The 25,367-nt window shown below is 47.4% G+C and overlaps 1 protein-coding gene across 9 annotated transcripts in view; it reads left to right on the top strand.

Moving 5' to 3' along the window:
• Positions 1-25,367, top strand: part of LOC141259357 (uncharacterized) — a 374,844-nt gene that overhangs the window by 105,020 nt on the left and 244,457 nt on the right. For 6 of the 9 annotated variants that reach the window (XM_073675221.1, XM_073675224.1, XM_073675227.1 and 3 more), the window contains exons 38-41: positions 271-396; positions 572-697; positions 20,149-20,385; positions 20,558-20,680. In XM_073675221.1, the coding sequence (XP_073531322.1) occupies positions 271-396; positions 572-697; positions 20,149-20,385; positions 20,558-20,680 (612 nt within the window). The remainder of the gene's footprint in view (positions 1-270; positions 397-571; positions 698-20,148; positions 20,386-20,557; positions 20,681-25,367) is intronic. The other 3 variants (XM_073675228.1, XM_073675230.1, XM_073675226.1) reach the window with 2 other exon arrangements.

The following is a 25,367-nucleotide window of genomic DNA, read 5'->3' on the forward strand; positions in this document are numbered from 1 at the left end:
ATGTTTTGAGGAGATTCAATACGTATCATTATTTAATGAAGAACATTGACCTAGATATGTAATGGCTATGTGGACTTACTGATATGTGGTCTTATCCACAGTGGGCTTACCAGGTGACGTATTATTGTCATCTGTAAATGGTTGCCATATAGTAGAATCATGTTATAATAGTCATGGAAATTGCAGTTCTTTAGAAAAAAAAAATTAAGTTGAATTTCTTGTACTTTTATCTTTTTTTAGCCAGTAAACATATTAATGATCTATTTCCAGATATCAATGAATGTTTCCTTAATACATCCGATTGTCAGCAAATTTGTAGTAATATTCTGGGTGGATACAACTGCAGCTGTGAGGCCGGCTATGACGTGGATGAGACGAACAGCTCTATGTGTGTCGGTATGTCCTGTACTCCATCCTGTCATTCAATAAACATTGATTTACATTATTCTTAATGATAGCTTAGTAGAAATATAGGATTTAACTAATAGCACACAAACAATGCACCTCAAAACATTCAGGATGGGTAACTAACAGAATCCTAGAAAATATTATTCTGTTTGCTTTTCTTCAGACATCGATGAGTGTGAGAATGGTGACAACAAATGTGCTAACAATACCGACTGTAGAAACCTTCCTGGGAATTATAGCTGTGAATGTAAATCTGGATATGATGGAGATCCATTTATACTCTGCAAAGGTAAATCATGATAAAAAAGGCTCAAAAAAAATTATCATATGTTTCAATTACATGAAATGTATCTATTAGTGTTGAGCGAACATGCTCGACACTGCTCGGTACTCGCCCGAGCATCACGCTACTCGGGATGTTCGGCGAGCACCGAGCATTTCCGGGTTACTAGGGCGGGAGCTCGGGTCTCCGCCCTGCATGTTTGGCGCTCTTTACAGAGCCAATGAACATGCAGGGATTGCCAGCCAGTCACTGTAATGCCGCAGCCATGTTGTTTGTGGGCATTACAGTGATTGGCTGGCCGCACAGCGTCACCTCGAGTATTTAAAACCGGGCGCCGCCATCTTGGACACAGTCGCTCCGGATCAGACAGTGTAGGGACAGCGCTGCTGCTTTAGGGAGAGATATATCCTGCAAAATAGTTAGTGTAGGGTCTGTAAAGGCTGCCAGATCAAACAAACAGTGCTTCTCAGGACTAATATCCATCCCAGGTATATCAGGCAGGCAGGCAGGCTGTATAGGAGACGCAGTGGTTATACCAGCAAACGCTGCATTACAGTCCTGTGTGCTGCTCCTGTTGCTGAAATTGCTGGACTTAGCTCCAGGTCCCGGGGGCCAGGAAAAATCCTTTTTTTTTATCAAAATCCTCTTTTTTTTTTCCTCCTTCACAATGTACAAATACCCATCTTATTAACCTTTTGGTGTCCCCCCCCCAAAGAAGTGTGGTTTTGCAGTTCTATGGGCCATTTGTATCTAAAAAAAACAGTTTGAGTGTGTCGCTCACTGTTCAGCCGCAAATATATATATATTTTAAGAAGCCTGGTATACACCAGTAAATTATTACTGCGGTTTTGATGTTCCACGGTAAAACATCTCTATTATCCTGTTTTTGGCATTTTTTGCTGTATAAAAATAATAATAGTGTCTCCCTGATTTTTCAGACACAAATATATCTGTTGAAAATAGTCTGGTGTAGGCCCGAGAAATACAAGTGTGGTTTTGCAGTTCCACGGTACAAACCTCTGTATTATCCACTTTTGGGCCATTTGTATCTAAAAAAAACAGTTTGAGTGTGTCGCTCACTGTTCAGCCGCAAATATATATATGTTTTAAAAAGCCTGTTATACACCAGTAAATTATTACTGTGGTTTTGATGTTCCACGGTAAAACATCTCTATTATCTTGTTTTTGGCATTTTTTGCTGTATAAAAATAATAATAGTGTCTCCCTGATTTTTCAGACACAAATATATCTGTTGAAAATAGTCTGGTGTAGGCCAGAGAGACAGAAGTGTGCTTTTGCTGTTCCACGGTAAAAAAATCTCTATTATCCTGCTTTTTGCATTTTTTTGCTGTAAAAAAAAAAAAAATAGTGTCTCCCTGATTTTTCAGACACAAATATATCTGTTGAAAATAGTCTGGTGTAGGCCCGAGAAATACAAGTGTGGTTTTGCAGTTCCACGGTAAAAACCTCTGTATTATCCACTTTTGGGCCATTTGTATCTAAAAAAAACAGTTTGAGTGTGTCGCTCACTGTTCAGCCGCAAATATATATATATTTTAAAAAGCCTGGTATACACCAGTAAATTATTACTGTGGTTTTGACGTTACACGGTAAAACATCTCTATTATCCTGTTTTTGGCATTTTTTGCTGTATAAAAATAATAATAGTGTCTCCCTGATTTTTCAGACACAAATATATCTGTTGAAAATAGTCTGGTGTAGGCCAGAGAAACAGAAGTGTGCTTTTGCTGTCCCACGGTAAAAAAACTCTATTATCCTGCTTTTGGCATTTTTTGCTGTAAAAAAATATAAAAAATAGTGTCTCCCTGATTTTTCAGACACAAATATATCTGTTGAAAATAGTCTGGTGTAGGCCAGAGAAATACAAGTGTGGTTTTGCAGTTCCATGGTACAAACCTCTGTATTATCCACTTTTGGGCCATTTGTATCTAAAAAAAACAGTTTGAGTGTGTCGCTCACTGTTCAGCCGCAAATATATATATATTTTAAAAAGCCTGGCATACACCAGTAAATTATAACTGTGGTTTTGCTGTTCCACGGTAAAAAATCTCTATTATTCAGGTTTTGGTAGTTTTTTCCGTAAAGAAAAACAGTAGTGTCTCCTGACTGTTGTGACACAAAAATATATCTGTTGAAAATAGTCTTGTGTAGGCCCGACATCCCAGTGTGGTTTCGCAGTTCCACGGGTCAAATCGCTGTACTATCCAGGTTTGGGCCTTTGGTATCTAAAAAAAAAGCAGTTTGAGTGTGTCGCTCACTGTTCAGCCGCGAATATCTCTATTTAAAAAAGTGTGGTATACCCTAGTAAACAATAACTGTGGTTTTCCTCTTCCACGGTTCTAATCTACTCTTTATTACCCTTTTTCCATTGATAGTGCAAGTGTAAGCTATTTTACTTCATTTACAATGGGCAAGGCGCGTGGCAAGGGACGTGGAAGTGGACGTTCTGGTGATGGTTCGTGCAGAGGACGGGGCCGTGGCCAAGGTGAAAATGTGCCACAACCAACAGCCACATCTTCTCGCTCCCACTTCTTGACCGAATTACTAGAGAAGCACAGAACAACACCAGTATTGAGAACTGATCAGTGTGAACAGGTTATTAATTGGATAGCAGACAATACTTCCAGTTACCTGGGCACCACCACCTCCGGTCTGTCTTCCACACGGTCAACTCTTAGTAGCCGTGAGTCTCGACCGCATACTCCTCCTCACCCTGATGCTCCTTCCTCCCACCATGCCGAGTGTCGTCAGACAGCAAGTGATCCCACACTTGGACACTCTGAAGAGCTGTTCACTGGTCCATTTCCATATTTGGGCCCCTCGCCTGATACGCTTGAAGTGGTGGAAGAGGAGATCCCATGTTGCGATGCCCAAATATTTGAACAGCCACGGCCACAGGAAGTCGACGTTGGCAATCTGTCACAAGAGGTGGACGATGACGAGACACAATTGCCAGGAAGTGAGGAGGAGGATCGTGGTGCGCAAGTGGAAGAGGAGGAGGTGGTGGATGATCTAGTAACTGACCCAACGTGGAAGGAGGACATGCAGAGTGAGGCCAGCAGCACACAGGGGGAGGGAGGCAGAGTACCCCAACAGGCAGGAAGAAGCAGTGTGGTGGCCGCAGACAGAAGGCAGGCAACCGTTCCCCGTAACACAAACACGAGGGACGTTGCCAGTACAAGCGGTAGGTCTTCCAGAGTCTGGAATTTTTTTAAAGACTCTGCTGATAACCCCAAAAAGGCCATATGTTCCACCTGCCATGCCAGCATCAGCAGGGGTGACAAAACTACCAGCCTGACCACCACCAGCATGATCAGGCACATGGCAGCAAAGCACCCGACTTTGTGGGGCGAAACCCAGGGTCCACGACCAGTGTCAGCGGGTGTCACCACTGCTTCTTCCACTGTTGTGCATGCAATAGAACCCCCTGTTGTGTGTGCAAGGCAATCACCTGTCCATACTGCATGTAAAGATGCCACCTCCTCTCAGTCTTCACTTGTTATGGCAGTTTCTCAAGAAACAACATTAACGTCCACGTCCACGTCACACCGCAGCGTTCAATTGTCCATATCCCAGACCTTTGAACGAAAGCGGAAATTCGCAGCTAACGCTCCACAGGCCACAGTCCTAAATTCGCACATTTCACGACTGCTTGCATTGGAAATGCTGCCTTTTAGGCTGGTGGAGACGGAATCCTTCTGCAATCCTATGGCGGTGGCCGTCCCTCGGTACTCGGTCCCCAGCCGACACTATTTTGCCCGGTGTGCCATCCCCGCACTACACAAGCACGTGTCCCAAAGCATCTGCCGTGCCCTCAACAATGCAGTTACTGGGATAGTCCACCTGACAACGTACACGTGGACAAGTGCTTGTTGCCAGGGACGGTACATCTCTCTGACGGCACACTGGGTAAACATAGTGGAAGCTGGGACCCAGTCGGACCTTGGGACGGAACACATCCTCCCCACACCGAGGATTGCGGGCCCTATGTCAGTCAGAGTTGCCCCCACAGTGTACAGCTCCTGCGCATCCTCCTCCTTCTCCTCCTCCTCATGTTCAGCCTCCATCTCAGATATCACCACATCAGTTACAAGCTGGAAGCATTGCAGTACTGCCTCCGCCAAGCGGCAACAGGCTCTGCTGAAACTCATAAGCTTAGGTGATAAACCTCACACTGCTTGTGAGTTGTGGACAGCTGTGAAAGAGCAGGCAGATCTGTGGCTGAGACCGCTGAACCTACATCCCAGCATGGTCGTGTGTGACAATGGCCGTAACCTGGTGGCGGCTCTGAGGCGAGGTGAGATCACACACGTACCATGCCTGGCTCATGTGCTTAACCTCGTGGTTCAGCGGTTTCTTAAATCGTACCCCGAGTTGCCAGATCTGCTCGTGAAAGTACGCCGCCTGTCAGCTCATTTTCGCAAGTCGGCTACAGCTTCCGCCGCCCTTGCTGTGTTGCAGCAGCGTTTGCAGCTTCCGGCACACCGACTGGTGTGTGATGTCCCCACACGTTGGAACTCTACCCTCCACATGTTGCAAAGGATTTGTGAGCAGAAGAGAGCAGTTGTGGAGTACCAGCTGCAACAAGGCCGTCGATATTCAGGTCAGACTCCACACATAAGACCTCAGGAGTGGACCTGGATGTCTGACATATGTACCATCCTGACAAACTTTGAGGAGGCCACCAAGATGGTGAGTGGCGATGATGCCATCATTAGTGTCAGCATCCCACTTGTCTGTCTTTTGCAACGCTCTCTGCAGAGAATTAAAGAGGAGGCATTGCAGCCAGAGTATGATGAGATGGATCAAGAAGCCGTAGCGGGCGATTACACACAGCCCAGCCTCATCTCATCCCAACGTGCATTGGGGGACAATGAGGGAGAGGAGGAGGAGGAGGAAGAAGAACAGGAGCTGCTATCATGCGTTGTAGACGGTAGTACCTGTACAAGTGTCATACCATCGGTTCAGCATGGGTGGCCTGAGGACAGGGGGGAGGAGGAAGAGGAGGAGGAGAGCATGGTCAGTCGTCATCTTGGTGAGGACACGGAAATCTTGCCCGTTACCAGTCTGGCACGCATGGCTGACTTTATGTTACGCTGCCTTAACCGTGACCCTCGCGTTGTCAAAATGTTGGGTGACAGTCATTACTTGTTGGTGACACTTGTAGACCCCAGCTACAAGGAGAACTTTCACTCTCTTATTCCTGAGGTGGAGAGGTCTACAAAAATGGGGCAATACCAGAAGGCCCTTGCTGCAGAACTCTTAAAAAAATTCCCATCTGAACACGCTAGCGGCAGAGGTCACAGTTCGTTGCCCAACCAAGGTGTACAGGCGAGAGAGATGCAACTCCAATCCAGCAGAGGCAGGGGAACACTGTCAATGCTCTGGGACAGTTTTCTGACACCCGCCCAGCTTACAGGCCCTGAGGCGCGGGGTACTCTCACAAGGAGTGGAAAGTTTCAAAAGATGGTGAGGAAGTACCTTGCCGATCGTACCAGCATCCTCCGTGATTCCTCTGTGCCTTTTAATTATTGGGTATCCAAGCTGGACACTTGGAATGAACTCGCTCTGTACGCCTTGGAGGTCCTGGCCTGCCCTGCCGCTAGCGTGTTATCGGAGCGTGTTTTTAGTGCCGCTGGGGGAATTATAACTGATAAGCGCACTCGCCTGTCAACTGACAATGCTGACAAGCTGACCCTTATCAAAATGAACAAGGGCTGGATTGGGCCAGACTTCTCATCACCACCAAATGACAGCAGAGTAACATAAAGTCAAATCCACTGTGTTATTTCGGGAGGTGTATTCACATGCACCGCTTCACACCCACACATGGGTATACGCTTCCTTGTTTCGGCTGTTTAATCTTCTTCTCCTTATCCTCAGCCTCCACGACCACTATACCACCAGGGTGCCAGCATTGCAAGTTGCTCCATCCTAATTTTTGGCAGCTTTTGCTGAGAAAGCATAAGCAAATACTATGGGAGACCCACTCCCCAATAATGGGACTTATGTTTGTAATATGCTGTACTGCATGGCTCTTGTAAGGGGCATTGCAAGTTGCTCCATCCTAATTTTTGGCAGCTTATGCTTGCAAGGCATAAGCAAATACTATGGGACACCCACTCCCCAATAATGGGACTTATGTTTGTAATATGCTGTACTGCATGTGACGTGCCCCCTGGGCCGTGTGTACACGTGTGTGGGATACTCGATGCCGGGTCTCTGGGGTCTGTAGTCTCCATGGCGGTGACCCGGTCCCGTGGCTCAGGCTGGTCAAACCAGTGGCAATCTTTCTTAGGTTTTGAGGTTAATTGTCCGACTGCGCCACCCGTGGATTGCGGTCAGGGAGTACCACCGCTGCGAGGCAGACCGCTGAGGCTGGTGTTGTGTGCACAGCATAAAATGGGATAACTCCCCTCGGGAGGAGTATAGCCTCAGGGCAGTGAGTGTGGATGATGGGGGTGATGGTGCACGAGCGCAGCAGGAATGACTCAGAGTCTTTGCAGTGCAGTTCAGGGTCTTTACTGATGATTATAAGGTAGACCCTCCCGGGAGTACTGGCTAGCATAAGAGGCCTGGTCAGTCTGTGAGCAAGCAGGAGTTCCCCTGGCCAGGTGGAGTTGTAGGCCTCCCCGTCAGTCTGCACTCTTCCTGGCTACCTTGCTGTAAGCGGGTAGAAGTAGCCCACGTCCCTGAGTGTACCGTGTAGTGCTCACCCGTATGGCTGGTGACTTGGGGCCTTCTGTTAGCCTCCGCTCCACGACGGCGGTGCTGGTCCCTTGCTTGTGACTGAGCCTCCGGGCTTCTATGGCCAGAGGACCTGAAATCTCCTGCCGGCTGGTTTCTGCTGCTGGATATATAAGTCCTCACAGCTTCGGACTCCTGTGTCCGGTTCTTATTGTCTTCTGCCAGGGCGAGCTCTGCTCAGCTTCCAGACCCTCGTCTTTAGCTCCTAGCTCCTACAGAGCTCCTTGCTGTTACTTTCCCTTGCTCTCACTCTGACTGTTCTCTGTTCTCTGACTCACTCAACCCCACCCCAGATCCAGTTTATAAGGGCAGAATTCTCCCCTCCCAGGACTGGGGCAGGAGGATGTTGCATGTTTAAGGGATCCTGACCAGGAAACCTCCCACTTGCTCTCCGACGTAATCTCTATTACTGTGGTGACCAGACCCCTGGGGTGCCACACATGGCTCTTGTAAGGGGCATTGCAGTACCTCATAATTTTTGGAAAGCCTTCCATTCACTGCTTAGGCCAACAGTGCACAGGAGACCCAGTTGCTATAAATGGAAAAAAAGGTTTAGTTAACGCCCTCTGACCTCCATGTCATTTCCAAGGGGCATTGGAGTGCCTCGAAATTTTTGGTAGGCATTGCACTCACTGTATGCCCTATAACTGTGTAGCCGAAGCACTCCTTTTGTTACAGAAACATATCCTACAAGACATATCTGGTTGACTGGCCTGATATTGATGTGAATGGTCCCTGTTCCTCCTGCTCTTTCTCCTTTGCCACTACCTCATCCATCATTTATCACCTGAAACTTTGTTTTAACGGGAGTCATAGAACTTGGATAGTAGCAGGAAAACATCCAGCAATCCTCGGAGGAGGTAGGATATGCGCCAAAACGCTGACCTCCTCAGGCCTAGCCGCTACTACATACATGCGCTTGCATTACACCAAAACAAAGCAGATGCTAACTTCTATCATCCTCATCATGCTCCTCACCTAGGCACTCTCAACTCCCCTGATGGAGAAGCCAGGGCCCACCGGAGGAGTCTGATAGTCCGGTGGGCTCGGCCAATGCTGCCCTAAAGCAGGCCAGGCTAAGAAAAGTGTGGGAAAGGTTACCGGTACAAATAGGGGTGGCTGGGGACCGAGTATGGACACCCGGCCACCCCCTGGAGGCTGGGGAGCAAGCGGGGACACCCGGCCACCAGGCGGCTGGGGACTGAGCATGGATACCAGGCCGCCGACACAGCCATAGTGTGGTGGCCAGATTCCGCCTCCACATGCCTAAAAGGCCCAATTTAAAGTGCAAGCAAGCAAGCAGTATGGTATTGCAGCCTGGCGGTGTGTGGGTGGCAGGCTGCATACTTGCGCTTGCATTGCAAGGAATGGGAGAGGTACAATTGAACACTGCCCTGGGACAAGGACTTGAATGGGGATAGTTGCAAGTCTGCAATGACAGGTGCAAGGTGGGAGGCATCTTCGCATGTACCATGAACAGGGGTTTGGCATGCACACACTACAGCGGAATAGGCTCTCCTTCCCACTAAATGCACTGGGGAGGGCACAGGTAATGTTTTGGTATACACGCTTAATCTTATGTATAAGGCACACCAGGACAAATAGGGGCAGCTGGGGACTGAGTATGGATACCTCGCTGCCGAAGCAGCCATGAGGTAGTGGCCAGCTTCGGCCTCCTCTAAACTAAAAGACCCCATTTCAAGTGCAAGCTAGCAGTATGGAATTGCAGTCTGGGGGTGGGTGGGTGGCAGGCTGCACACTTACACTTGCATTAAAAGAAAACATAGCAGATGCTAACTTCTGTCATCATCATCATGCTCCTCACCTTGGCACTCTCAACTCCACCGATGGAGAAGTCAGGGCCCACCGGAGGAGTCTGGTTCTCTGGTGTGCTCGTCCAATGCTGCCTAAAGCAGGCCGGGCTAAGAAAAGTGTGTGGGGGGGATGTTCCAAGGAGAAATGGGGGCGGCTGGGGACCGATTATGGACACCCGACTGCCCCCAGGCGGCTGGGGACCGTGTGGACACTCGGCCGCGGGGCGGCTGGGGACTGAGTATGGACACCCGGCCGCCGGGCGACTGGGGACTGAGTATGGATTCCAGGCCGCCAACACAGCCATGACGTGGTGGCCAGATTCCGCCTCCACATGCCTAAAAGGCCCAATTTCAAGTTCAAGCAAGCAAGCAGTATGGTATTGCAGCCTGGGGGTGGGTGTGTGGCAGGCTGCATACTTGCGCTTGTATTGCAAGGAATGGGGGAGGTACAATTGAACACTGCCCTGGGACTAGAACTTGCATGGGGATAGTTGCAAGTCTGCATCTTCTGATGCGGCAAGGATCACTTCTGATGGGCACACTTTTAGACAGTGACCTGGGAGTCAGAGATGCTTCCTGGGGTCTTCCCCATGCTGTTCCCATGTCTTTTCAGCACTTTATGCATGTGTCACACAGCACATGGCCAGATAAGGTTGTAAAATGTTAAAATGACATTTCCCGGTGAATGCATTTGTCATAGTTGAAAGCAATACAAAAGTGCAAAAACGCATAAAAAATGCTACTTGTGAACATAGCCGAAGGTGTGGAGGAGTATTTTTGTTTTTGGTCATTTATTTTAACTTATACACAAGTCTTTTCCCTGGAAAGGATGGTCCTTAACCCCTTTCCGACCTGGTCAGTAATAGTATGCAGCAGGTCGGGAAGGCCGGTTCAGCGGGTGCTCCGGCGGTGAGCCCGCACTGAAGCGAGCACATGTCAGCTGATTATTGGAATCGCAATCCACCCGCGGCTGTTAACATGTTAAATCTCTGACAGTGGCATTTAACTCGCGCTTCTGGGAGTCCTAAGCCCCGCCCATCAGTGACCCCATCACGTGATCGCGGGTCACCAATGGGTGGGCATGACAACTCAGGGTCTGCAGCAGACGCCTGTGGTTGTCATGTCTCAATTGCTATGAGCGCCACCTAGTGGTCAGCGCTCATAGCAAGTGAGCATTTCTCCTGCATACAAGCAATCTGCTCATCGCTTGTATGCAGTAGAAGCAATCAGACAACTGCTGCTTCTAGTCTTCTCTGGAGACTATAGAAGCAAGCAGAAAGTGTAAAAAAAAAGTCGGGCCGAGCTTACCGTGATACTCGGGTGCTCGACCCGAGCAACGAGCCCAATGTTAGTCTATGAGAGACCCGAGCATTTTTGCGGCAGCACCCCCGGCAGTCTGTAGAAAGCCTAAAAAGTGCCCAAAACGATAGTGACAGTGCTCAAAAGACATGGGGGCAGCATGGGGATCGCCCCTGGAAGCATTTCTGACCCCCAGGACACTGCTGTCAACAACGTGGTCAGAGGTATTAAGCCACTTTTGCGGGCTCACAATAAAAGTTCAAAAACGAAACTGAAACGGTTTTCCTGTGAAATATGTTAAGGAATTTCCTTTCCAGGGTAAAAACTTGTGTATAAGGTAAAATAAACAACGAAAAACAAAAATACTCCTCCACAACTTGGGCTATGTTCACAAGTAGCATTTTTCATGCGTTTTTGCACTTTTGTATTGCTTTCAACCGTGACAAATGCGTTCACCGGGAAATGTCATTTTAACATTTTACAACCTTATCTGGCCATGTGCTGTGTGACACATGCATGCAGTGCTGAAAAGACAAGGGATCAGCATGGGGAAGACCCCTGGAAGCATCTCTGACCCCTAGGTCACTGTCTAAAAGTGTGCCCATCAGAAGTGATCCTTGCCGCATCAGAAGATGCAGACTTGCAACTATCCCCGTGCAAGTCCTTGTCCCAGGGCAGTGTTCAATTGTACCTCCCCCATTCCTTGCAATGCAAGCGAAAATATGCAGCCAACCACCCACCCACCCGCAGGCTGCAATACCATACTGCTAGCTTTCACTTGAAATAGGGCCTTTTAGTTTGGAGGAGGCAGAAGCTGGCCACTACCTCATGGCCGCTTCGGCAGCGAGGTATCCATACTCTGTCCCCAGCCGCCCGGCGGCCGGGTGTCCACGCTTGGTCCCCAGCCGCCAGGTGGCGGCCAGGTGTCCATACTCGGTCCCCAGCCGCCCTGATTTCTCCTGTCACCTTCCCCCACACTTTTCTTAGCCTGGCCTGCTTTAGGGCAGCATTGGACGAGCCCACCAGAGAACCAGACTCCTCCGGTGGGCCCTGGCTTCTCCATCAGGGGAGTTGAGAGTGCCTAGGTGAGGAGCATGATGATGATGATAGAAGTTAGCATCTGCTTTGTTTTCTTGGAATGCAAGCGCATGTATGTAGTAGCGGCTAGGCCTGAGGTGGTCCGCGTTTTGGCGCATATCCTACCTCCTCCGAGGATTGCTGGATGTTTTCCTGCTACTATCCCAGTTCTATAACTCCCGTTAAAACAAAGCTTCAGGTGATAAATGATGGATGAGGTGGTGGCAAAGGAGAAAGAGCAGGAGGAACAGGGACCATTCACATCAATATCAGGCCAGTCAACCAGATATGTCTTGTAGGATATGTTTCTGTAACAAAAGGAGCGGGTCGGCTACACAGTTATAGGGCATACAGTGAGTGCAATGCCTACCAAAAATTTCGAGCCACTCCAATGCCCCTTGGAAATGACATGGAGGTCAGAGGGCATTAACTAAACCTTTTTCTGCCCCAGTCCTGGGAGGGGAGAATTCTGCCCTTATAAACTGGATCTGGGGCGGGGTTGAGTGAGTCAGAGAACAGTCAGAGTCAGAGTGAGAGCAAGGGAAAGTAACAGCAAGAAGCTCTGTAGGAGCTAGGAGCTAAAGACCAGGGGCTGGAAGCTGAGCAGAGCTCGCCCTGGCAGAAGACAATAAGAACCGGACACAGGAGTCCGAAGCTGTGAGGACTTATATATCCAGCAGCAGAAACCAGCCAGCAGGGGATTTCAGGTCCTCTGGCCATAGAAGCCCGGAGGCTCAGTCACAAGCAAGGGACCAGCACTGCCATCGTGGAGCAGAGGCTAACAGAAGGCCCCAAGTCACCAGCCATACGGGTGAGCACTACACGGTACACTCAGGGACGTGGGCTACTTCTACCCGCTTACAGCAAGGTAGCCAGGAAGAGTGCAGACAGACGGGGAGGCCTACAACTCCACCTGGCCAGGGGAACTCCTGCTTGCTCACAGCCTGACCAGGCCTCTTATGCTAGCCAGTACTCCCGGGAGGGTCTACCTTATAATCACCAGTAAAGACCCTGAACTGCACTGCAAAGACTCTGAGTCGTTCATGCTGCGCTCGTGCACCATCACCCCCATCATCCACACTCACTGCCCTGAGGCTATACTCCTCCCGAGGGGAGTTATCCCATTCTATGCTGCGCACACAACACCAGCATCAGCGGTCTGCCTCGCAGCGGTGGTACTCCCTGACCGCAATCCACGGGTGGCGCAGTCGGACAATTAATCTCAAAACCTAAGAAAGACTGCCACTGGTTTGACCAGCCTGAGCCACGGGACCGGGTCACCGCCACGGAGACTACAGACCCCAGAGACCCGGCACCGGGTATCCCACACACGTGTACACACGGCCCAGGGGGCACGTCACATGCAGTACAGCATATTACAAACATAAGTCCCATTATTGGGGAGGGGGTCTCCCATAGTATTTGCTTATGCTTTCCCAGCAAAAGCTGCCAAAAATTAGGATGGAGCAACTTGCAATGCCCCTTACAAGAGCCATGCAGTACAGCATATTACAAACATAAGTCCCATTATTGGGGAGTGGGTCTCCCATAGTATTTGCTTATGCTTTCCCAGCAAAAGCTGCCAAAAATTAGGACGGAGCAACTTGCAATGCCCCTTACAAGAGCCATGCAGTACAGCATATTACAAACATAAGTCCCATTATTGGGGAGTGGGTCTCCCATAGTATTTGCTTATGCTTTCCCAGCAAAAGCTGCCAAAAATTAGGACGGAGCAACTTGCAATGCCCCTTACAAGAGCCATGCAGTACAGCATATTACAAACATAAGTCCCATTCTTGGGGAGTGGGTCTCCCATAGTATTTGCTTATGCTTTCCCAGCAAAAGCTGCCAAAAATTAGGACGGAGCAACTTGCAATGCCCCTTACAAGAGCCATGCAGTACAGCATATTACAAACATAAGTCCCATTATTGGGGAGTCGGTGTCCCATAGTATTTGCTTATGCCTTGCAAGCAAAAGCTGCCAAAAATTAGGACGGAGCAACTTGCAATGCCCCTTACAAGAGCCATGCAGTACAGCATATTACAAACATAAGTCCCATTATTGGGGAGTGGGTCTCCCATGGTATTTGCTTATGCTTTCCCAGCAAAAGCTGCCAAAAATTAGGACGGAGGAACTTGCAATGCTGGCACCCTGGTGGTATAGTGGTGGTGGAGGCTGAGGATAAGGAGAAGAAGATTAAACAGCCGAAACGAGGAAGCGTATACCCATGTGTGGGTGTGAAGCGGTGCATGTGAATACACCTCCCGAAATAACACAGTGGATTTGACTTTATGTTACTCTGCTGTCATTTGGTGGTGATGAGAAGTCTGGCCCAATCCAGCCCTTGTTCATTTTGATAAGGGTCAGCTTGTCAGCATTGTCAGTTGACAGGCGAGTGCGCTTATCAGTTATAATTCCCCCAGTGGCACTAAAACACGCTCCGATAACACGCTAGCGGCAGGGCAGGCCAGGACCTCCAAGGTGTACAGAGCGAGTTCATTCCAAGTGTCCAGCTTGGATACCCAATAATTAAAAGGCACAGAGGAATCACGGAGGACGCTGGTACGATCGGCAAGGTACTCCCTCACCATCTTTTGAAACTTTCCACTCCTTGTGAGAGTACCCCGCGCCTCAGGGCCTGTAAGCTGGGCGGGTGTCAAAAAACTGTCCCAGAACGTTGACAGTGTTCCCCTGCCTCTGCTGGATTGGAGTTGCATCTCTCTCGCCTGTACGCCTTGGTTGGGCAACGAACTGTGACCTCTGCCGCTAGCGTGTTCAGATGGGAATTTTTTTAAGAGTTCTGTAGCAAGGGCCTTCTGGTATTGCCCCATTTTTGTAGACCTCTCCACCTCAGGAATAAGAGAGTGAAAGTTCTCCTTGTAGCAGGGATCTACAAGTGTCACCAACCAGTAATGACTGTCACCCAACATTTTGACAACGCGAGGGTCACGGTTACGGCAGCGTAACATAAAGTCAGCCATGCGTGCCAGACTGGTAACGGGCAAGATTTCCGTGTCCTCACCAAGATGACGACTGACCATGCTCTCCTCCTCCTCCTCCTCTTCCTCCTCCCCCCTGTCCTCAGGCCACCCATGCTGACAGTATGACACTTGTACAGGTACTACCGTCTACAACGCATGATAGCAGCTCCTGTTCTTCCTCCTCCTCCTCCTCCTCCTCTCCCTCATTGTCCCCCAATGCACGTTGGGATGAGATGAGGCTGGGCTGTGTGTAATCGCCCGCTACGGCTTCTTGATCCATCTCATCATACTCTGGCTGCAATGCCTCCTCTTTAATTCTCTGCAGAGAGCGTTGCAAAAGACAGACAAGTGGGATGCTGACACTAATGATGGCGTCATCGCCACTCACCATCTTGGTGGCCTCCTCAAAGTTTGTCAGGATGGTACATATGTCAGACATCCAGGTCCACTCCTGAGGTCTTATGTGTGGAGTCTGACCTGAATATCGACGGCCTTGTTGCAGCTGGTACTCCACAACTGCTCTCTTCTGCTCACAAATCCTTTGCAACATGTGGAGGGTAGAGTTCCAACGTGTGGGGACATCACACACCAGTCGGTGTGCCGGAAGCTGCAAACGCTGCTGCAACACAGCAAGGGCGGCGGAAGCTGTAGCCGACTTGCGAAAATGAGCTGACAAGCGGCGTACTTTCACGAGCAGATCTGGCAACTCGGGGTACGATTTAAGAAACCGCTGAACCACGAGGTTAAGCACATGAGCCAGGCATGGTACGTGTGTGATCTCACCTCGCCTCAGAGCCGCCAGCAGGTTACGGCCATTGTCACACACGACCATGCCGGGATGTAGGTTCAGCGGTCTCAGCCACAGATCTGCCTGCTCTTTCACAGCTGTCCACAACTCACAAGCAGTGTGAGGTTTATCACCTAAGCTTATGAGTTTCAGCACAGCCTGTTGCCGCTTGGCGGAGGCAGTACTGCAATGCTTCCAGCTTGTAACTGATGTGGTGATATCTGAGATGGAGGCTGAACATGAGGAGGAGGAGGAGGAGGAGGAGGATGCGCAGGAGCTGTACACTGTGGGGGCAACTCTGACTGACATAGGGCCAGCAATCCTCGGTGTGGGGAGGATATGTTCCGTCCCAAGGTCCGACTGGGTCCTGGCTTCCACTATGTTTACCCAGTGTGCCGTCAGAGAGATATACCGTCCCTGGCCACAAGCACTTGTCCACGTGTCCGTTGTCAGGTGGACTCTCCCAGTAACTGCGTTGTTGAGGGCATGGCAAATGCTTTGGGACACGTGCTTGTGTAGTGCGGGGATGGCACACCGGGCAAAATAGTGTCGGCTGGGGACCGAGTACCGAGTGACGGCCTCCGCCATAGGATTGCGGAAGGATTCGGTCTCCACCAGCCTAAAAGGCAACATTTCCAATGCAAGCAGTTGTGAAATGTGCGAATTTAGGACTGTGGCCTGTGGGGCGTTAGCTGCGAATTTCCGCTTTCGTTCAAAGGTCTGGGATATGGACAATTGAACGCTGCGGTGGGACGTGGACGTGGACGTTGATGCTGTTTTTTGAGAAACTGCCATAACAAGTGAAGACTGAGAGGAGGGGGCATCTTTACATGCAGTATGGACAGGGGATTGCCTTGCACACACAACAGGGGGTTCTATTGCACGCACAACAGTGGAAGAAGCAGTGGTGACACCCGCTGACACTGGTCGTGGACCCTGGGTTTCGCCCCACAAAGTCGGGTGCTTTGCTGCCATGTGCCTGATCATGCTGGTGGTGGTCAGGCTGGTAGTTTTGTCACCCCTGCTGATGCTGGCATGGCAGGTGGAACATATGGCCTTTTTGGGGTTATCAGCAGAGTCTTTAAAAAAATTCCAGACTCTGGAAGACCTACCGCTTGTACTGGCAACGTCCCTCGTGTTGGTGTTACAGGGAATGGTTGCCTGCCTTCTGTCTGCGGCCACCACACTGCTTCTTCCTGCCTGTTGGGGTACTCTGCCTCCTTCCCCCTGTGTGCTGCTGGCCTCACTCTGCATGTCCTCCTTCCACGTTGGGTCAGTTACTAGATCATCCACCACCTCCTCCTCTTCCACTTGCGCACCACGATCCTCCTCCTCACTTCCTGGCAATTGTGTCTCGTCATCGTCCACCTCTTGTGACAGATTGCCAACGTCGACTTCCTGTGGCCGTAGCTGTTCAAATATTTGGGCATCGCAACATGGGATCTCCTCTTCCACCACTTCAAGCGTATCAGGCGAGGGGCCCAAATATGGAAATGGACCAGTGAACAGCTCTTCAGAGTGTCCAAGTGTAGGATCACTTGCCGTCTGACGACACTCGGCATGGTGGGAGGAAGGAGCATCAGGGTGAGGAGGAGTATGCGGTCGAGACTCACGGCTACTAAGAGTTGACCGTGTGGAAGACAGACTGGAGGTGGTGGTGCCCAGGTAACTGAAAGTATTGTCTGCTATCCAATTAATAACCTGTTCACACTGATCAGTTCTCAATACTGGTGTTGTTCTGTGCTTCCCTAGTAATTCGGTCAAGAAGTGGGAGCGAGAAGATGTGGCTGTTGGTTGTGGCACATTTTCACCTTAGCCACGGCCCCGTCCTCTGCACGAACCATCACCAGAACGTCCACTTCCACGTCCCTTGCCACGCGCCTTGCCCATTGTAAATGAAGTAAAATAGCTTACACTTGCACTATCAATGGAAAAAGGGTAATAAAGAGTAGATTAGAACCGTGGAAGAGGAAAACCACAGTTATTGTTTACTGGGGTATACCACACTTTTTTAAATAGAGATATTTGCGGATGAACAGTGAGCGACACACTCAAACTGCTTTTTTTTTAGATACCAAAGGCCCAAAACTGGATAGTACAGCGATTTGACCCGTGGAACTGCGAAACCACACTGGGATGTCGGGCCTACACAAGACTATTTTCAACAGATATATTTTTGTGTCACAACAGTCAGGAGACACTACTGTTTTTCTTTACGGAAAAAACTACCAAAAACTGAATAATAGAGATTTTTTACCGTGGGATGGCAAAACCACAGTTATTGTTTACTGGGGTATACCACACTTTTTTAAATAGAGATATTTGCGGCTGAACAGTGAGCGACACACTCAAACTGTTTTTTTTAGATACAAATGGCCCAAAAGTGGATAATACAGAGGTTTGAACCGTGAAACTGCAAAGCCACACTTGTATTTCTCGGGCCTACACCAGACTATTTTCAACAGATATATTTGTGTCTGAACAATCAGGAGACACTATTTATTTTTTACAGCAAAAAATGCCAAAAGCAGGATAATAGAGATGTTTTACCGTGGAACAGCAAAACCACAGTTATAATTTACTTGTGTATACCAGACTTTTTTGAATATATATATATTTGCGGCTGAACAGTGAGCGACACACTCAAACTGTTTTTTTTAGATACAAATGGCCCAAAAGTGGATAATACAGAGGTTTGAACCGTGAAACTGCAAAGCCACACTTGTATTTCTCGGGCCTACACCAGACTATTTTCAACAGATATATTTGTGTCTGAACAATCAGGAGACACTATTTATTTTTTACGGCAAAAAATGCCAAAAGCAGGATAATAGAGATTTTTTACTGTGGAACAGCAAAACCACAGTTATAATTTACTGGTGTATACCAGGCATTTTAAAATATATATATATTTGCGGCTGAACAGTGAGCGACACACTCAAACTGTTTTTTTTAGATACAAATGGCCCAAAAGTGGATAATACAGAGGTTTGAACCGTGAAACTGCAAAGCCACACTTGTATTTCTCGGGCCTACACCAGACTATTTTCAACAGATATATTTGTGTCTGAACAATCAGGAGACACTATTTATTTTTTACGGCAAAAAATGCCAAAAGCAGGATAATAGAGATTTTTTACTGTGGAACAGCAAAACCACAGTTATAATTTACTGGTGTATACCAGGCATTTTAAAATATATATATATTTGCGGCTGAACAGTGAGCGACACACTCAAACTGTTTTTTTTAGATACAAATGGCCCAAAAGTGGATAATACAGAGGTTTGTACCGTGGAACTGCAAAACCACACTTGTATTTCTCGGGCCTACACCAGACTATTTTCAACAGATATATTTGTGTCTGAAAAATCAGGGAGACACTATTATTTTTTTTTTTTACAGCAAAAAATGCAAAAAGCAGGATAATAGAGATTTTTTACCGTGGAACAGCAAAAGCACACTTCTGTCTCTCTGGCCTACACCAGACTATTTTCAACAGATATATTTGTGTCTGAAAAATCAGGGAGACACTATTATTATTTTTATACAGCAAAAAATGCCAAAAACAGGATAATAGAGATGTTTTACCGTGGAACATCAAAACCACAGTAATAATTTACTGGTGTATACCAGACTTTTTTAAATATACATATTTGCGGCTGAACAGTGAGCGACACACTCAAACTGTTTTTTTTAGATACAAATGGCCCATAGAACTGCAAAACCACACTTCTATTTCTCTGGGCTACACCAGACTATTTTCAACAGATATATTTGTGTCTGAAAAATCAGAGGCACACTATTTTTTTTTTTTGGGGGGGGGGACACCAAAAGGTTAATAAGATGGGTATTTGTACATTGTGAAGGAGGAAAAAGAAAAGAGGATTTAGATAAAAAAAAAGGATTTTTCCTGGCCCCTGGGACCTGGAGCTAAGTCCAGCAATTTCAGCAACAGGAGCAGCACACAGGACTGTAATGCAGCGTTTGCTGGTATAACCACTGCGTCTCCTATACAGCCTGCCTGCCTGCCTGCCTGATATACCTGGGATGGATATTAGTCCTGAGAAGGACTGTTTGTTTGATCTGGCAGCCTTTACAGACCCTACACTAACTATTTTGCAGGATATATCTCTCCCTAAATCAGCAGCGCTGTCCCTACACTGTCTGATCCGGAGCGACTGTGTCCAAGATGGCAGCGCCCGGTTTTAAATACTCAAGGTGACGCTGTGCGGCCAGCCAATCACTGTAATGCCCACAAACAACATGGCTGCGGCATTACAGTGACTGGCTGGCAATCCCTGCATGTTCATTGGCTCTGTAAAGAGTGCCAAACATGCAGGACGGAGACCCGAGCTCCCGCCCGAGTAGCGTGATGCTCGGGCGAGTACCGAGCAGTGTCGAGCATGTTCGCTCAACACTAATAATTACACATGTCTTTATAGGATCTAGAATGCTACAAAGGCCCTTATATCTGACCAACACGGAGGTGGGGGCCCAGGTCCAAATTTTGACAGGGGCCCATAGGACTCTAGCTACACCAATGCATACTTGGACATCTTTACATGATGCAGAAAAATTATTATACTATTATATCATGTCAAAATTGAAAACAGCTATCAGCCTGGGATAACATCTTATACATATTATGAAGATGGCTGTCACCACTAAATACCTGCACAGTTGTTGTTATGGCATTTTGCTTATCAGATTTTTGTACTCATCACTGCAGATATAGATGAATGCCTGGAAAATGTCACCGTGTGCCCTCTCCATTCAAATTGTACCAACACGCTTGGGTCATACAGATGTGATTGTCACCAAGGGTATTATGGAGAAAACTGCACAGACATTGATGAGTGTAAAACAACTAATGACTGCAGTCTCTGGGCGGACTGTACCAACACTGACGGCTCCTACATCTGCACATGCAGGGACGGGTACTCTGGTGATGGGAAGGAATGTACGGGTGAGCATATACGTTTCTTATCTCACATAATAGATGTCCGAGGTTCTACAAGTACAAGTTTTACAGCTGGACGCTCTGTACAAACCTTCCTTATTTCCTATATCAACCTACAATTTCTATAATAACCTACTGTTTCTATCAGCAAATACATTTTCTTTATATAATTTTGCAGATATCGATGAGTGTATTGAAAATGTCTCTATTTGTGGGGTAAATGGATCCTGTATGAACACAAATGGCAGCTATGAATGTTCTTGCGATACTGGATTCACGCTCGTAAATAGAACCTGCGAGGGTAAGTACTGTACATGGCTGATGTAAAATTCCTGTGTACCTTTATGTTTTTAATTTAATCATGAAAACAATTTGATATATTTTTTATTATTGTTCCCATTGCCCCACATTTACTTACAATACTAATATTAATTGCCCATAACATTTTTGTACATTTAGACTAAGCCTTAATTGTGGATGGCTCAATTCATAATGATCTTTAGTATATGTTATTGTACTGCAATTATATTAGAAAAGCACTGTGTTAAATATTATGGTGCCTGATGCAGCCGATCTGAACCTGTTTTCAGTGTTCACTTCATGCTTTCTAAGCTGTATATTCACCATTTCTCTATGTACAGAATGCAGCATCCAGTTTTGCGTAAATGTACTTATAAGTTAGTAGTAACTTGTCATTCTTTCCGAAGATAACAAACTATATATAATTTTACAGAAGACAATGACAGCTGTAACAATAAGTAATGGATTGTTTTTTGCAGAATTGAGGCATATTTATTAATACTGTCTAATTCTAAGGCAATGCCAACTTACATTAGACAGTCTCAAAATGCACCAGATTTATCAAAGCGGTTAATGCTTTTTGATAAATCTGACCTAGCCTATCTAGCTTTACTTAACCCAATAGTTGGCTTAAATTGTGCCATCAGCTGAAAAGTAAAAAAAATATTGCTCTCAGAATAAAGCAATGCAAAAAAATTTTTTTTTTCTATAAAATAGTTTTTATTGTGTAAAAGTAACAAAACATAAAAAAAATTCAGATATAAATGTGGTACCGTTGTACACGTACTGACCCGATGAGTAACGCTGCCTTATCAATTTGACTACATGCGGAACAGCATAAAAAAAAACCCTAAAAAACAATTCCTGAATTGTTGGTTTTTGTTTATTCTGCCTCCCAAAAATCAGAATAGAAAGAGATCAAAAAATGTCACGTGCCCAAAAATGGTACCAGTAAAAACGTTAACTTGTCTCTCAAAAAACAAGCCGTTACGTGACTTTGTTGGCCGAAATCTAGAAAAATTATAGCTCTCAAAATATGGTGATGTGAAAACTAGTCTTTGCAAAAAAAAAGTTTTTTTTTGTGTTTGACAACGTCAATCATAAAACCCGATATAAATCTGGTATCGCTGTAATCGCACCAACCCGAAGAATAAAGTCGTATAATCACTTATACCGCACAGGGAACGGCATAAAAAATAAATAAAACCAATTCTTCACCTGCTGCTGATTTGTTCATTCGCAGTAAAACTCGGCTCCCATCTATTCTGCACTCTGCGCTGAGTGCTTACACTGAGGTTTCTGTGTAAATCTGTGAAATACGTGATTCAGACTGAACCCCCAGCGGAAGATTTCTTGTAATGAGGCATATGGGGGTGACTCGCCCCCTGGGCCGTGGGGCACTCGGACCGGGCAATGGGGAGACGATGGGGGTAGTAGTGGCGATCCGGTCCCGTGGCTCAGGGGGGTCAAACCAGTGGCAGTCCTTTATAAGTTTTAAGTGATGTCCGACTACGCCACCCGTGGATTGCGGCTATTATGAACCGCCGCTGCAAGGCAGACCGCTGAGGCGGATGGTGTATGCAGCTGAGGTAGTGTAACTCCCCATGGGAAGAGTGCAGCCCCAGGGCAGTGTAGTGGATGGTGGGGGTGATGGAGCAGGGCGTCCCAGTACCGTTAGTGCTGGCGAAGTAAAAAGCACAAAGACAATGTGTTGCAGTCCAGGGTCTTTTACTCACAGTTCGTATATTCCCAGTCACTTCTGTCAGCAATGACCGCCCGAGCCGTGCTGCGTCCACCAGGTGAGGGGCTCGGTCAACCCCCAGGCAGTTCAGGAATATAGCACAGGACCCCCTTCTATCCTTTCTCTGGCCTGCCCCACCAGTGACCAACTTCTGTCCAGCTGCCGCGGATCTGCGTGGGTAAACGTGGGCCCCGTTCCCCGCTGTCCTATATGGTGCCTTCCTAGCAGATTTGGTGAGGTGTCGCACCAATAAATGATCACGACCTCCGATCTTTGGCTGAGGGTAGTTTCTCCTCCACCAACTTGGGATCCGGTACCCTTAATCTGCCTGACCCTTCACCCGGTATTCTCATGGGCTCTTAGGGTCCCTTCTGCCTTCTTGTTTCTGAACTCTTCTACACTTTGGGTACTTCTCTTTCTTTTCTGTTCCTTTCTGTTTCTGTTCCTTTCTGTTTCAGTTCCTTTCTTCTGCTCCGGCCTTCACCCTAGGCCTGCCTCGTGGAGCTGGGCCGAGGCTGAGCCACAGCTCCGTGTCACATCTCCACTCTGCTTCTTCTCTGACTGAACTGACCCAGAACTAAGATGATGCCCACCTTATATACCCTCCCCTAGTGTGTGAGCTCAGGTGACCAGCAACCAATGAGCTCCTACCTATGCTCAGAAACCGTCCCCTCCTGCTCCTACATCACTGGGTTTTCCTCCCCCCTCCCCACTCCAGCCAGTGACATGGTCTGTCGTGCCTGCATTACTGTACTAATGGGAGCACCGTTGAGCTGTCCCCCGGAAATGGTGTGTGTGTGATGCATGCAGCTAACTGGGCCCTGGTCCATACTCCATCCTTACCCGGGAGTGGAATATCACACCTCTGGCAGAGGTGCAATACCCCTGTAGCGGCCGAACCCTCGGGGCGCTACAGGGGCACCCTGGACGCCGTCTGGCCTATGATCCCACGGTGTCCATCTTTTTATTAGGCGTGCATAAAAGTGCCGCCTGACACAGTTTTGTGAACCTCTGAAAAAAAGGACATGGCTAAACAGAGGCCAGACAGAGTCCAGAATAACTCTGCTACCTCACTATAGTGAATGGATCCCTCGGGATAGGGTTGTGTTAGGGTAAGGGTTGTGTTAGGGTTAGGATTATGGTTGTGTTAGGGTTGTGTTAGGGTTAAGGTTAGGGTTTTGTTAGGGTTAGGGTTGTGTTAGTGTTAAGATTACAGTTAGGATTAGGGTTATGTTAGGGTGATGGTTGTGATTTTTTCAAGAGTTTGCATCGGGTGCTCAGGTATGCACCGAGTATCTCGGGTGCTCGAGTGACATCCCATTGCCGAAAACTGCACCCCAACTCTCTTAAATTAGAGCTGATCTGCTGTATCTTGAAGCTGCTGCTACACATTTAATGGAGCCGTGCTGTTCAGCTCTGTTAACTCTTTACATCAGGTCAATACTGGAGCTTCTAACAGTTCATCAGTAAAGATGCCAGGTGTCAGATCTCCATTGTTATTAAATTGATGACTTATATTTAGGTTAGGTCATTAATATTATGTGCCGGCAACCCCTTTATGGCCTCTTAACTTTTCCCCGTATATTTGATATTATATTAACTGTTCTCATAATAAAATATACTTGCAGGGGTGTAATGGTCATGGTCGCAAAGGGTGCGACCGCGACCAGACCCGTGCCGGAGGGGGGCCTGCCTATGCGTACTTCAGCTGAAGTGTATTACAGCACAGGCATCAGCCAGGACAGAGGACATTATTACCATTATTACAGGAAGGGAAAAGGGCTGGGGTTATTATTTAGGAAGGGGATAGGACTGGGGACATCATTGCAGAAAGGGGAGAGGACGGGGGACATTATTATAGGAAGATACCAGGATTGGGGGCATTATTACAGAAAGGTGGAATGATGGGGGCATAATTACACACAAGTCTTTATAGGATGCAGAACGCTACAAAGGCCCTTATATCTGACCAACATGGAGGTGGGGGCCCAGGTCCAAATTTTGATGTTAGGCACATAGGACTCTAGCGACAGTACAGACCAAAAGTTTGGACACACCTTCTCATTTAAAGATTTTTCTGTATTTTCATGACTTTGAAAATTGTACATTCACACTGAAGGCATCAAAACTATGAATTAACACATGTGGAATTATATACTTAACAAAAAAGTGTGAAACAACTGAAAATATGTCTTATATTCTAGGTTCTTCAAAGTAGCCACCTTTTGCTTTGATGACTGCTTTGCACACTCTTGGCATTCTCTTGATGAGCTTCAAGAAGTAGTCACCGGAAATGGTTTTCACTTCACAGGTGTGCCCTGTCAGGTTTAATAAGTGGGATTTCTTGCCTTATAAATGGGGTTGGGACCATCAGTTGTGTTGTGCAGAAGTCAGGTGGATACACAGCTGATAGTCCTACTGAATAGACTGTTAGAATTTGTATTATGCCATGAAAAAAACAGCTAAGTAAAGAAAAACGAGTGGCCATCATTACTTTAAGAAATGAAGGTCAGTCAGTCTGAAAAATTGGGCAAACTTTGAATGTGTCTCCAAGTGCAGTTGCAAAAACCATCAAGCGCTACAAAGAAACTGGGGCACATGAGGACCGCCCCAGGAAAGGAAGACCAAGAGTCACCTCTGCTTCTGAGGAAAAGTTTATCCGAGTCACCAGCCTCAGAAATCGCAGGTTAACAGCAGCTCAGATTAGAGACCAGGTCAATGCCACACAGAGTTCTAGCAGCAGACACATCTCTTCAACAACTGTTAAGAGGAGACTTTGTGCAGCAGGCCTTCATGGTAAAATAGCTGCTAGGAAACCACTGCTAAGGACAGGCAACAAGTAGAAGAGACTTGTTTGGGCTAAAGAACACAAGGAATGGACATTAGACCAGTGGAAATCTGTGCTTTGGTCTGATGAGTCCAAATTTGAGATATTTGGTTCCAACCA

The sequence above is a fragment of the Phyllobates terribilis genome, unplaced genomic scaffold, assembly GCF_046119375.1.
Source record: "Phyllobates terribilis strain yellow unplaced genomic scaffold, ASM4611937v1 Scaffold_3__8_contigs__length_932513732, whole genome shotgun sequence".
NCBI lineage: Eukaryota > Metazoa > Chordata > Amphibia > Anura > Dendrobatidae > Phyllobates > Phyllobates terribilis.